The sequence below is a fragment of the Mytilus galloprovincialis genome, chromosome 7 (genome assembly GCF_965363235.1).
Source record: "Mytilus galloprovincialis chromosome 7, xbMytGall1.hap1.1, whole genome shotgun sequence".
NCBI classification, from domain to species: domain Eukaryota; kingdom Metazoa; phylum Mollusca; class Bivalvia; order Mytilida; family Mytilidae; genus Mytilus; species Mytilus galloprovincialis.
Genome location: NC_134844.1, coordinates 28,282,167 through 28,298,038, shown reverse-complemented (window position 1 = coordinate 28,298,038; position 15,872 = coordinate 28,282,167). Strand labels below are relative to the sequence as shown.

At 30.2% G+C, this 15,872-nt stretch overlaps 1 protein-coding gene across 1 annotated transcript in view; it reads right to left on the bottom strand.

The window, feature by feature from the left end:
• Positions 1-5,307: 5,307 nt before the first annotated feature.
• LOC143082692 (uncharacterized) overlaps positions 5,308-15,872 on the bottom strand; it is a 106,857-nt gene continuing 96,292 nt past the window's right edge. The window contains exons 43-46 of the mRNA XM_076258504.1: positions 13,520-14,200; positions 12,403-12,469; positions 11,970-11,993; positions 5,308-7,502 (exon numbers count right to left, since the gene is read on the bottom strand). Coding sequence (XP_076114619.1) covers positions 7,369-7,502; positions 11,970-11,993; positions 12,403-12,469; positions 13,520-14,200 — 906 coding nt within the window. The 3' untranslated portion in view covers positions 5,308-7,368. The remainder of the gene's footprint in view (positions 7,503-11,969; positions 11,994-12,402; positions 12,470-13,519; positions 14,201-15,872) is intronic.

Genomic DNA, 15,872 nt, shown 5'->3' with positions numbered 1-15,872 from the left:
ATGTGATCAACTAAATATTTAAGTGCAGTTATCGTATAAAAGTAGATCCAATTGACATAGTTCTTTTGTTTGTTGTTACTAAACAATCAGATAACATGGGAAAGTTGATCACATTCTGGCTATGAAAATGCATGCCTATTTAATTTGGTGTGTTAATTTTTCTTGAAGAAATTATGATACAAAGTGGTACTCGTTTATAAAGTAGACAAATCTAAGCTCAAGAACAGATTTGAAATCACCAATATGAGCATGCTATTTATGAAGTACTGCGACACTCCAAAGTAACCAATTCTACTGTTGTCAAAGACCTTATTTTTACAATTTATTACCAGGTTTTTTTATTGTACCAATAGTAGTAGTAGTAAATAGAATAGACAGATTAAGAGCGATACAATGGCTTGAAGACGAAATAAATCTATCTTTGTAATTTTTTGGTGCAGCTTCGGGAAGCAGTACATAATTGTAACCTTATCGAACATATTTGACAAATTGTTTGCTTGTCCTTGCATGCAATGATACGGTGTGGGTTGTAAATTTTAACCAATGCCGAACAGTTGTTTGTTGTTAGAAAACACATTAATTACGTTTGATAAATGTTCTGTGACTTAGCAAAACATTATATATCGTCCCAATAAGAATGTCTTTTGTAGAAGTATTGAGGTTCACAAACATTCGAGTTCCAGTGAACATCTGGACATGCCAGTATGCATGGCGTTCACAAATTCGTACATGCTCTTCTGAAATAGGTATTGTTAACAGCTTTATCAAGTTAGGAAGACAGTATTCGTTGTCTTGGTTCCCTTTCATAAACAGTTCTAATCCAAGTTGATCCAACAGAATATGAAACAGATATGTGTATTTCATTCAAATTAAAATAAAGTAAAATAAGCCATTATATATGGGTTTAAGTATCTTTCCAACAGTTGCATAATTCATATAGATATCCTGTATGTATAGGAATATATGTCCAATGAAGAACATGAAGCTTTTGGATTCAAGACAAATATTAACTTATACAAAGGTAAGATGATAGGAGATATGTTATATCCTTTAAGTGTTTTAATAACCTTTTTTCTTGATAAATATAAAAATGTCAACAGCCGTCCATTTAGAATTCAATCCTCCTATAAATGATAAATGAATATGATAATATGATATCGAAATGAGGAACATCGTTTGATTTTCTAAATTTTATTTTAATTCAAGCTGTCGCCAAAGTTTTCTTTAGTTTGAAGTCAACTTTCTGATAAGTATGAATAAATTTAATAGTCTGTTGACAACACGACAGACCAAACAAATGTCTATACATTGGCACTCATACCAACTCTTCTTATATCTATAAACCTCGATTGTTTTATCACACAAAACATACTCGAAATATTTTCTAACAATTGAATGTGAATCATATACAAAAACACTATCTTGTGTATTTCTTGTCTGGAGTTATTGTAAAATGCCAATATCAAGTAAAAACTAAAAAGTAATTAACAAAAATACTGATTCCAAGGAAAATCATATGGCAAAATAAAAAGTTCGACCACATCAAACCGAATGGAAACAACTGTCATATTCCTGACTTGGTACAGGCATTTCCCTATGACGAAAATGGTTGGATATCTATAGCTTAACCATAACTTATATGACATTTTATTTTTAACAGAGAGCTTTGAAGCATTTGTTCAGTATCCCAATACGCTGGCGAATGGTAATTGATCAAATTTATTTGCTAAAGCATCATCTCATATTCTTCAACAGTTACACCACCATACTATAACATAATATAATGCAATCGTTCAAGTAGTTTATTTTTTTTAAGTAAATCCATGAAGAGTGAACTAAATATAAAATCAAAATCGCCAGAGTACTGTGACCTTGGTATCATGCTTATAAGTAAAGACATTTATAGCTTTTTGTTCGGTGTTAGCCAAGACTCCGTGTTGAAGACCGTATCATTGACCTATAATGGTACAAATTATCATGACTTGGATGGAGAGTCTCATTGGCACTTATATCACATCTTCTTTTATCTATTATATGTTTGTTCAAATGAAGAAAGGGGCAAATTATACTCGCGTTGCATGACTTTGTATTCATACTACTATTACTTCAATTACTAGTAAACATCAAAGTACATGTTTCAACTACAAATGTATGTCATAATGTTAAAGCATTTCAAAACAATCTATTATTTTGAAGCATGTCATTTTATCTTTAAAGCACGCTCACTTGTCTGTTTGTAAAGTACAATTTCTTGCACATGATATAATACTTTAAAATAGGTGTGTTCATTTTCAAAAGCCCATACACAATGATACAGTTGTGCTTATGGTATTACATATCTTTTCAACTAGAATGTTATACCCAAATCTCAGTTCTCAAACTGCGTCGCATTTTGCAGCCGCGCGTTGGTGACCTTTAAAAAAAGGTTAACTTTACCGATATTAAATGGTTTAATTATAAAATATATGTCGTTATTGATGTACGCTTTTTCTATTGTACCTACTGGTAAGTGTTAAAAAGACCTTTTCTTTACTGTGGTTGTAATGAGAAATATGTTTTATTAAATGTAAAAACCTTGTAGTCCAATTCGTATCTTTCAAATATTTTGTTTTCAAGTTCAGTATTGTAATATCTAGATAAAACATTTGACGAATTTGTAGCATGTCCTTGTGATCTAACAATATCGCCATTACTAGTTATCCATTGCTGAACAGTTGAATTCCATGCCCCAATTTTTTTAAGCAAATCTTCTGTAAATTGTGATATGTTATCCATCCTTCCTATAGTCATGTTTTTGTAAAATGTTTCCGGAAGATTAACTTGTGGATCCCAGTGCATATCCGGACATTCAGATATGATGTTGATAAATTCTTCAAAAGAGTTAACACTTTGTCCACATGTTATCTTGAAATAGTTAGTATGTCTAACCTTATCAAGATATGCAGAGAGTAGTCTTTCTCTTGGTTCCCTTACAAATATAACTTTCATCCAGGTTGGGTCATAAATCATACGATTTATATTGATGTCGCTAAATTTTCTCAAAGTAAGTAATCCATTTTCTTTAGGGTGATGTATTTGTTTTGTAGAAGTATAGTTTAAACGAATGCCTTGTATATATTGAAATATAAGTTTCCAATAAGAGCAGGCAGCTTTTGCATTCCAGATAAATATCAATTTGTATAAAGGCAATACGATTGGAGATGAATAAGGCCTCTTTAATATGTCAAAAACTTTCTTGGACAAGTAAGGAATTTCAACATTAGTCCATTTAGAATTGAATTCTCCAATATATGAAAATATTCCCAAAACGCCATCCCTTTTATTTTCTAAGAGACTTTTTAAGTTGATTTGCATCCAACTTTTTGGATCTATGTGAGTAGCTATCATGGAGTGTTGATTGTATGTTGACCCATACAACTGTATACAAACGTTTATTCTTGTTGAATTATCGCACCAAATATACTCTAAACTATGTTCAATTTCTGTATGCGAATCGAGAACAACTAAACAATCCGCTTTTCCATTATTAAGTGATTGTAAAATACCAATGTCAAGTAAAAGGGATCGTTGGAACTTTTGGTTTTCATTTTGTTGAATAATAAATATCTTAACATTCCAATTATCTGGCTGATTATGATTGATCCATTTAATTTGCTGTATTATCCTATCATACATGCCTTGTTGGTATAACAAAATAAAATGAACCACAGTTGTAAACTGTATCTTTTGCCATGATGTAATTGATAGACCGCTAGGTATTAAATGGCAGATCAATGTAATGTATATAAATGATACAGCTGATATTGCCAGGATAATACAAAAAGTTAACTCCATGATTTTCTTCATTGCATGTTTGTTATCATAAAGATAATTATGTAAATGAATAGCTATATATGATTGTCAATGGGACAACTGTCTCTCAAACTAGCTTTTGTCCTTAATGACTTTCTATATATTATTTTTGTTTCTTCTACTGATGAATTTCAAAGGAGTTTTGATTGCTTGTATTATTTTCAAATCAAAGAATACAATGATCTTTTTTTCATTTTTCAACTGTGACATCTGGTTAATAATTATGATTTAACTATGGTGCATTTTTCATTGATAATACCACCATTTTTATCTTAAAATGCCCTGTACCAAGTCAGGGAAATGGCCATTGTTATGTTATAGTTCGTTTCTGTGTGTGTTACATTTTAATGTTGTATTTCTGTTGTGTCGTAGTTCTCTTATATTTGATGCGTTTCCCTCAGTTTTAGTTTGCAACTCGGATTTGTTTTTTCTCTATAGATTTATGAATTTCGAACAGCGGTATACTATTGTTGCCTTTATATAATACATCTTTAAGTTTTCAACTCTGAATTGTCTTCAATGCTTTTATCAAGCTGATACTTAACTTATTTCTACGTCTTAAAATGTTTTTTTCATGATTTAATAGTAACCAGTGCTGATTGTGTACATGCAAAACAATTTAAATTTAGAAGGGAGTGACAAATAAACACAAGATGAAAATACACAAACAAATGACAATCGGATATGCATACACATTAACAAGAAACCAGTTCGAACATAGCAGTAACATTAGGCATCTCTGAAGAGTAAGCATGTTCTGCCTTTCATACGACACTCTTTATGTTGTCTAGTGGCAGAAACTGGTAAAAAGTCATATTCAGTATGGACAAAAATCAATTTAATGTTCTGTACCATTGCCCACTAATGATATCTAAATTGAAGCTAGCTATAGAATTTCATACATGGCCATTATGTGTAAGAACATGCAAGTGTTCTATAAAAAGTTAGTTTAGGATTGTTTGATGTGAAAACAAATTGTACAGTACTAGTATAACATGCTTCCTTGAATTGTAAACTAACTTTTAGGAAGCTTTAGTTTGTAGTTCTTGTGGAAGAGGGAGACCAAAGTTTCATACAAGGTAAGTATGTGTAAGAATAAACAAATATTTGGTTAACAGGAAGTTTGTGAGTACACATCATAAGATAAAGCATGCTCACATGAAGTTTTTTTACTAAATTTCAAGAAGCTCTGATTTGTATTTTGGGAGATAAATTAAATGGAATTATTGGGAGGTAAACCAATATACTTGCTTCTTTTGAGGTATAATAAAATAATGTAAAACTGTGAGTGAAATAAGTTATGGATATGATTTTTGCACAATCAAAAGTGTTCGAAGTATCTTTCCTTTAGATATTGAGATTATTTGTACTTTTTCTAAATACTGGGTTGCAGAACTGCCTTAAATTTAGTCTATACAAATCATGGAATTAACACATACATTGAATGAAACTGAATTTCTTTCAACAATTTTATTATGTCATATAATTATTAAGATCAGCAGATATTCTTCAATAAATATAAACAAAAATAAATAACTGGCAATTATGCAGTGTTTTACATGGTGTTGTACATCAAAATCCTAAATGTTATTATTAACAGATTTCAAAATCACCTTCACAAAATCTTAATTCAACAAACCTATACCTAAAATTCACTAGCTTAAACATCATGAAAGTTAATTCTGTCAAAGTTGGCAATGACTACGCAATTGATTTCATCATTAAAAATTTTTTACATCCCTGGACACTAAATCAAATGAGCATTTGAAAGAAATATCAAAGCAAAAGAGAATATATTTACCCTGTTTCCTCTAGTCAAGTTTTAGCTGCAACCAAATGGTGTTTGGGTCACCTGTGTTGTATATTTTGTCCATTGTGATGCTTTCATAAACATTCATCAGTTAAAAGCAACCTCAAAACAAATGAATTTATATAACAAATTAAACACATTTGTGTTCCAGTGCTTTAGGTAGGTTAAATTTTCCCCAAATCAATCCTTAATAAAAAAAAAATGTAATAAACATTCAATTTAACCTTCTATGGCTTCTGTCAGTATAAAAGTGTAATATTGTCTGACAGAATACTGTCCATCATCAGTGTAATTTGAAAAAATAGCCTTTTCTTATGACACTATTTCATAAATTACAATTAAACATGAAACACAGATTAAAGTTTTTGTGGCAGCTATTTAATTCTAAAATTAAATAAATAAAAAAATATAATTTTCATACACAAGTTCAGTAATTAAATAAAATGTCATATACAAGTGGAAACATGATAAATAAACAGCTTGTACCTACTCATGTAAAACACCAAATATCTCCATTATACTCTATGTATTTCTCATATGTTCACATATTTGTAGCAGACAGAAATATCAACTTAAATATTGCTAAAATATGCAAAGTCTTGAAACATTTGCTAAAAGCAAATTGGGAGATAACTTTTACAAACGTTCACATATTTGTAGCAGATGGAGATAACTTAAAATTTGCTAAAATATGCAAAGTCTTGAAACATTTGCAAAAAGCACATTGGGAGATAACTTTTTCATATTATGGTCAATAATGTACATGCATATTCATTGATTATTTGATTTTCTTACATTCAAGGAGAATATAATTCACAACAAAAGTTTTAAAACTAATGGTTAAACTCATAAAAGAAAATAAATATGCAAATTTGGCACATGTAAAAGACAATAAAAATAAATAATATCTGTCATAAATGTTGTACAAAATAAATCAGTAACTGGAATAAATAATCCATTAAAATTTTTGGACATAAATGATACAATTTACTAACCCTGGCTTTAATATTTACCACGTCCTTAAATGGAAGTGTAATCCTTACAACATATAATTTGTCTTAATTCAATTGGCATTAATATTTTAAGTCATCTTTGGAAATTATTGAATTTGCCTTCAGAAAGCTTTAAGAGACTACTTAGGGAAAAACATGATGCCATTCAAACATACCTCTCAAGAGATGGTATTTGGGTTTTTTTTTAAAACACTGTTTACAATCATATATTATTAAGAGGTGCTAATTAAATAAAAAATGTAAAAAAATCATTAATGCAACTAAAAATCTCCTCTAACAAACAATTTCAAAAGATATCTAGCTTACATAATTTTTTACTTATATCACATTTTAAATAAAATGAGTAATACTGCATAATCAATAGTATTGATGGATTAAGACACACAATGGACGGAAGAATGTGCATAAATACTTTATATGGATCCTGGACTAATATCACACGAATGAACTCATTAAATCTATCTTGACTTCAATAATGATCTAAACAAAAACCAATGAATTCTCCTATTTTGATTAGTCTGTTACCATAACACAACTCATACATCAGACAGTGACTTTTGTAATCTTATGATTTCTTCACTTTGTATCTGAACTTCAGGAATTCATTACTTTTGTCCATGCCAAAACTATCATAAATCAATTTATGGCAACGAGAAAAATGGCATATAAATAAAAATTCAGCACTATAAAAGATCATTTTTTCTTTGTTCCACCTCTGTAAAATGGTCCTCTAATAGTTCTTGACAGTGGCAGAAATTGTCCTCCAAAACATTTTTCTTCCTGATGGTCCTGGCTTATCATCAGTTGTATCTTTGTCGGCAGAGCCTCTGGAAAATTAAAATAAATCTTATTGAATGATTGTGTTTTAGTAAAATCTGTATGTATGAAACATCCATTTCCTAATTTATTTACTACTTATCTGTCTGTAAAGAAAATACTTTTGGTAGATTAATTTTAAATGAGAATGCTTTATACTTGAACAGTAACACTGAGATGCCATGAGTATGTTTAATTTTGCTATGTATATTGGTCTCATCAAATCATTTTAGACACTGTACAAGTAATAGTAATTTTCAGTTGTGTAATATTTTATATAATTAAACTAATTTTTTCTATACTAAGGTTATATAATGTGTAAATTGGATTAATTTACTCACAGTAAATGTGTTTATTTTTATATTTTTCAAACAATTAATTGTTATTTTTTTCTTTTAACTTTTAACCCAAGGATTTCATTCATCAATTATTTTTATGTAATATGTTTTATCTCCATGAAATCTTCATTTTTGCAGAAACAACAGAAGTAGTTCCGGCAGCATGGTCTATCAAAGTGTAAAACACATGACAAGAAATCAAATAGACCAATCACCTTCAAGTATATGAAGATATGCAATACATATAAGAATTGTTGGTAAAATTATGCAGCAATTAATGATTTCGCAGGAGAACCTTAGAGAGATATAAAGGAATTCAAAGTCAGGTATGATGAATAAAGACTATCAATGGATAACTGAGTCTTGGTATATTCAAAAGTTAAGTATACAAAGGTAACGTGCACACCAGCACCAAAATATATTGCAAAAAAAGAGAGACTAAGACAGAAGAAAGAATTCGTTTAGTACTGGCTGCAACAGTTAATAACATATATATGAAAAGTGAAAATATGATATTTACTTGATAGAAATCTTTATCCCATTTATCTATTTATCACTTTTAATATACTGGTATCCACTACTTTATTAACTAAATGGATAATCTGTCATGTCTTATCGTTTGTAGCCAAAATAATTATAAAATTGCCTTTCCATATCATTATTGTCATAAAAATTGTTTGGACGAATATTGTCAAATAATTATATAAAGTTCGAGATTGCATGTTAATTACTTAAGGGCATCACTGTTTTTGATATCCTGTGGTGTTTATTGTTACTGAAATATGTTCGTTGTTGTTCTGTGGTTTGCATGTTGTGATTGATTGATTGATTGTTGGTTGCTTAACGTCCAGTGGCAAATATTTCATGCATATTCAGGATGAAAACAAGATCACAATAAATACAATAGGTAGGTTGATACAATAGAGGCCATCTGGGATGATGGTGGGGGAAATTTGGACTGCCATTGGAAAATGAGAGTATATTGGATAGGGACAGAAATTTTTCCTTGCAACAGGCCACCTACGGACCCTTGCATGTTGTGTCGTCTTACATTATTTGTTTGTGCGTTTCTCTGTTATGAATGTTCTTGTGTGTATTGTGCTGTATTTCTGTCATAGAGTGTTTTAAAGATATTTTTCAACATTGTAATTAAGCAGGCGGTTTGGCTAGACATTAAAACAGGTTCAACCCACCAGTTTTCCTAAAATGTCCTGTACCAAGTCAAGAATATGGCAGTTAACATCAAATAGTTCGTTTCTAAGTGTGTTGGCCTTTGTTTTTCTTGCACATTGGTGTTCCTGTTGTTCCTTTGTTTTTCTCATATAGTTGATGTGTTTCCCTTGGTTTACCTGGATTTGTTTTCTCTCAAAGGTTTTATGACTTTTGAATACCGGTATACTACTATTGCCTTTACTTACTACTCTGGTATAAAAATGACTCAAAATATCTAGTCTTATTGTATCTCAAATCGAAAGTTTTACTTCAATATGGTAATTGTTGCACTTCGCTTGTTTTACAACTATTTTGAAATTTAACCTATTTAATGTTTACTATTAAAGAAAAAATCCTAAACTCAAGAATTCCTTATTGAACCAACAAAAAATACCCAACCTGCAATATGAGGCTGTAGGACAAGTATGTCCAAACTTCATATCATACATTTTTTGAATTGAGAATGAACGTCAAGACTCAAGATACCCTAAATATAAAATTTCAATATATTTTGAATATTGTGTCCAACTATGTGTCTTTGGAGCAAATATTTTTCACTGAAGTATATTTAGTATATGTTTGAGTCACTAAATCACAAAGTAGTACCATAGCAAATTGAACAGGTAAAATATAACTAAAATATACCACAATGCTAAACACAATTGTAAACAAAGTCACACACATGTAAAATATAGGTAATAGTTACTAAAAAGAAGTCTGGTCAAATGTTTTGTACTGCATACATGTAATGATTGTCTAATTGAATATATCAAGTAATGGGATATTTTTTGCTGACATTTTTGGTATTTGATTTTCCAGAACTGTTGAAATACTACATGGATATTAAACTTATGAATTAAGTTAAGAGGGTTGGTAGATTTGTATAGAACAAATTAATCTCTATAACAGTGCACATATACACATATAGCAGTTTGAATTGGAAGATATATTTTAATATAAAATGCATTTCCATTTAAGAAATGCCAATGAGAAACTATAAATGTTTTAATTGAATACACAAGCATTGCTAAAAAGAGATGTGGAACTAAATTAGTTATGAAAAAGGAAATTAGTGGAATTGCACCTTAGAGGATGGTAGTGACAACTTTTGTTATATAATGAGTTTAATAACTCTTGGTCCAAAATATATGTCTTATGAAGTAAAACAAAATGTTTGTGAATTATATTTGGTAGGTTGATAAAAAAAATTATGCTAGATTAGCTTTGACACACATAAAACATGTCTTCTATATCAGGTATTAGTTTAAAAAGTGAATAATAAAAAAAGTTATCCAATTCCCCAAAATCATATGTTTTATTGAAAATATTCAGTCAACTTTACAAAAAATTGGAAAACTGTGCAAAAACACAAACAGTTGTTTGTTCAAATGTCTCCTGCTCTACAAGTATACAAGTCTCAATCATTATTTAAATTCACATAAAAAACATTATTATGATCTCCAAATTCATTTTTTTAACAAATTTTGTCACTACACTACTCATCGTGTCAGTAGTGTTACCTTAACATTTTTACTTCCTTTTCTGCCCTAAAATTGGCATTTATATTTAAGACAGTGTTCCATATTTAAAAAAAAAAACATGAAAAAACTATATTATTTATAACATACTTGATTTTCATCAACAGTAAAATAATATAATGAAATTTAAAACAATTGCTATTTTAAACTCATGTAGTCAAGAAAAATTAAAGTAAATGATACAACATGATGTAAACTATAAGTTTTGGAATACAAATGGTAAATTTAAACATCTAAAATAGCTAACAAGTTTTAATACTTTCAAATAGCTAACAAGTTTTAAAACTTTCAAATAGCTTACAAGTTGCAAACTTCAACTCACTGTAAATCTTGGATGAAGGGCAGTAATATGTTTTAAAAAAAAGATATAAGAAATTTTGTAGCTGAGGTTAAGTAAAATATTCTAAAAAGTATGACCTAGCTCTGCCAATAGTGAATTACATTGCTAGTTGTGTAAAGGTCCATAACTAACAATAATCAAAAGCTGTTAATCTTCCTGTTACTACATCAGTGGAATAATCTAGCTATGCAAATTGTACTATGAAAACTCCTTTTGAAGCATACTTTGTACTTAGCAGCCTTTGAATTACCTAATATATCTTCATGTTCACATTAAAAGGCATGAATACATGCATAAAGCAGTGAAAAAAATATATAGCAATTAACTGATCAATAGTTTTTTTTTTTAGAAGAAAAGGATATGATCATTCAATATCTAGATCTCCTCCGATAATCCCAAAGCCACATAATGAAGGAAACCATTTAAAGGACTATACAAAATTTCCCTACATAATTTCTACAAGCTTAAATCCTTCTTTATTTCTTTTGCCTGATCAGTTGAAGTTACTTACTCTGTAATACTCTTTGTATTTGATTCCTATATATATACATATACACACATTTATAGTTATTGATTCCTATATATATACATATACACACATTTATAGTTATTGATTCCTATATATACATATACACACATTTATAGTTATATAACACATCTCAGTAATTCACTGTACAACTCATGTACACATACATACAATATTTATATGTACAGAATTGGGATATATAATTCATGTTTTATATAAAAAAAAAATCTGTCGAGTTGTACTTCTGAACTTCATGATGTACAACATTAGTATAAAAAGTTTTGTCCTTTAAAGGAGTTAACAGCTTGTTCTGTACAATATATGTCTGTTAATCATGCTTTACTGCTTTGTATTTTTTTTAAATCCTTAGAATGAATTTGATATGGAAAATCTTAGTAATTGCATCAAAATGATTGTAATTCAAAAATGTGCAATCTTGAACAGAAATAAATAATAAGAACCTCAAATAAACATAAATATTTTCACAGACAAAACATGCCAAAATACATAAAATATTAACTCACTTGTTTTCAGTAAATTTCTATTTTCTATTTCAATAATAAAAAAACATGTTTTTTTTTAAGATAAGGCTTTTATGCAAACATGAATATAAAAATATATATATACTTTAATAATTTTCGCAAAGAATTGACTATAATCAGTAACCACACATGCAATTAACTTCTTGGTTAATATTATATAAACATGCAAAATTCAAAATGCTATCTTCATCACATACTAAGGGACAAATAAATGATGTCAATTTCATTATGCAAAAGTAGAAGTTTGACACAGACAACATGAAAATACTCTTTAATTTGAAAGCAGTGGTTCATTTATCAGTGCAGTATATGATGAAGTTTGACATTTGGATCACCAAGTGCATAAACATGTTGAATAAATTAGTACAATACATAGCAAGCTATAGAAAGCTGGAGGATGTAAACATATAGTTACCTGCAGCTGACACTGTAGCCAACTGTTTTGACTGAGGACCTTTTGCTGATCTGACTCTGTTTGATGGCTACAATAATGTTGCATCAAACATTACAAGTTACATACAGAAAAGTTCAAAACTGATAATTTGTATCAAAATTTCTCATTTTATCATCTGAATTTTCATTATGATGTAAAAATTATTTTAATCTGTCAATAGCAATAACTATTTCCTAAAAATAAATTCAAATAAAATCAACAGGAGGCAGAAAAGTTTCCCTAAAAAATTGTTCTTGAAAACAAAAGTTTGACTATATAAGTCAATAAAAGAATAAACTTAACAGTGATTAATCTAATTTTAAAAAGTATAAACATTATAGCTTGAAATCAGTTTTGAACCTCCAGGAGTTGCAATGCAACCACCACCAGCAACACAATTTGTTAACCTTTTGACCTTTTCCTTCAAAAATCCAAATGATCCATCAAATAAATGCTTGCCCACCAACACAAAAGCATGAAAATTAGCTCATGAATGTTTCCTTGTCGGAAACATAATGGAAGGTGGGGGTTGCTTTGCAGTAAATATTTCCATGTATACATCAGGTAGATACAAGTATGTTAAACATAATCAATTTTAGACTACTAAGTCAAGGCATAGTTTTGATTGTTTTGGTTAAATTTTAATAGTTTAAAGACTGCAAGGATTATAAAGGTGTATAATGTATTCAAAAAAATGTGAGGGCTGTAAATGAATATATGTTTCACTGCTGTCTTTAAATAATGTAAATCATACAGTCAAACCTGTATTAAAAGGTAACTCAACATATAGCCTTTCAAAACAAAAGGCAATTGTTATACAGTGTAATTTGAATTAGTTGGACATTTGTCATAAATGACCATACCTTCTGTGCTGTTTGAGTAACCTATTAATGCAGATGGGCCTTATCATAATCAATCAAAAATAATTGTCATTTTTTCAAACAATGCATAGCTTTTATATGTGGAGATATGATAAAAGTATTTGTAGCTATGACTTAATAATGGATTCATAAGCAAGTTTCCTACAAAAGCTGCTTCAGACAGGTTTGACATGATGATGGTGTACTGTGATCACAATAAAACAAATGTGGAACCTCACCTCAAAATATTTATCAGAAACAGTTGGTGGAACTGACTGACTACAACTGCTTCTATTATTATCCTTTGGAGACGGAGGAATTGTATTAGTCTCTCTTAACTCTCCTTTCTTCAACTTCCTATGAAACTGCTCTTGAAAGTTTCTATCTGATATTGGTCGTAGATCATAATTAGCACCAGATTTAGAGTGTCTACTACTTGCACTATTATTAGAATTATGTATATCTTTGTAGGTATTTGTCCTATCTAAAGCACTAATCTGGTATGATTCCACTATTGTACCATCAGGAATTCTACGGTTAAAATTATTATTATTTACATTGCCGGGAGTTGTATCCCCTGATACTTTTGGTCCTCTCTCGTAAGTCCGATCACTCATTGGATAATTTGAAACTATTCCTTTTTTACGTCCATGTGGCTTTTTAAAATCTGTCATTGTAGAACTATCCTGTGTGGCAAAATTTTTCCACTGTTCTGGATAACCTCTACCCATTAAAGTTTCTGTCAGAGGAAGTTCATCTATCTGTACATAATTATTTCTATCAAATACAGAATTGGGTTGAGCATTTTGGTTTGGATTAAACTGATCAGGAACTGAATTATCTGTCACATATTGTTGTTCAACAGGTATTTCTATTTCCCCATCTTCATCATCCTGGTCTTCTGCCATCTTCTTCTTCACCTTGGTAAAAAAAGAAAGTACTCTTTCATAATACTCATAAAATATTGAAATCCTCTGAAGTATAAAAGTGTAATACCATTCATTAGAGATATTAAGGATCTTTGCAAACTTGCAAGATGAAAAACAACAACTACTATCTCTTTACTTTCTTACAACTGTTACTTTGTGTTTCATTTTAATATCTTTTTTCTATCAAATGGATCTATCTTTATTTTGCCCTACTATACATGTTCTTATATCTGAAGTTGTCATATATTCATGTAAAGTTTTAATCATTTATAAAAAAAAAAAAGCCATACTATCATTCAAATAAAGCACAAAAAAGGCAAATTTTTGGAGAGATAGTGATGCAAGAAACAGAGGTTTCAGGACAACATCAATGCCCCTGTCTGCAGAATAACAAGAGTACACATTAATCTGTGAATAAAAGGTCATCCAAAGTGAATAGAGTCAACCATATACTAATGAACCTAAATCACAAGAGAAATACTTATAGGGATATGGAAAAAAATAATTCCAAACAAGTACAATTTTCATGTAATTCTCTAAGTCTAAGTAGTTCATTCAAAATCTAAGGCAAACTATATATGTTACCAACCATTAATACATTCAAAGGTCCAAAATCCATGCAAAAACTATTGAAATAATGATAATAGACCTGCCATCTGAATGATTTTAGAATAAAGGAAGGACAGACATTGGTAACACTAAAACTACATGGCATCTGAAGGATCTTAGAATAAAGGAAGGACAGACATTGGTAGCACTAAAACTACATGGCATCTGAAGGATCTTAGAATAAAGGAAGGACAGACATTGGTAACACTAAAACTACATGGCATCTGAAGGATCTTAGAATAAAGGAAAGACAGACATTGGTCCCACTAAAACTACATGGCATCTGAAGGATCTTAGAATAAAGGAAGGACAGACATTGGTCCCACTAAAACTACATGGCATCTGAAGGATCTTAGAATAAAGGAAGGACAGACATTGGTCCCACTAAAACTACATGGCATCTGAAGGATCTTAGAATAAAGGAAGGACAGACATTGGTCCCATTAAAACTACATGACATCTGAAGGATCTTAGAATAAAGGAAGGACAGGCATTGGTCCCACTAAAACTACATGGCATCTGAAGGATCTTAGAATAAAGGAAGGACAGACATTGGTAACACTAAAACTACATGGCATCTGAAGGATCTTAGAATAAAGGAAGGACAGACATTGGTCCCACTAAAACTACATGGCATCTGAAGGATCTTAGAATAAAGGAAGGACAGACATTGGTCCCACTAAAACTACATGGCATCTGAAGGATCTTAGAAAAAAGGAAGGACAGACATTGGTCCCACTAAAACTACATGGCATCTGAAGGATCTTAGAATAAAGGAAGGACAGACATTGGACCCCCTAAAACTACATGGCATGTGAAGGATCTTAGAATAAAGGAAGGACAGACATTGGTAACACTAAAACTACATGGCATCTGAAGGATCTTAGAATAAAGGAAGGACAGACATTGGTCCCACTAAAACTACATGGCATCTGAAGGATCTTAGAATAAAAGAAGGACAGACATTGGTCCCACTAAAACTACATGGCATCTGAAGGATTTTGGAATAAAGGAAGGACAGACATTGGTCCCACTAAAACTACATGGCATCTGA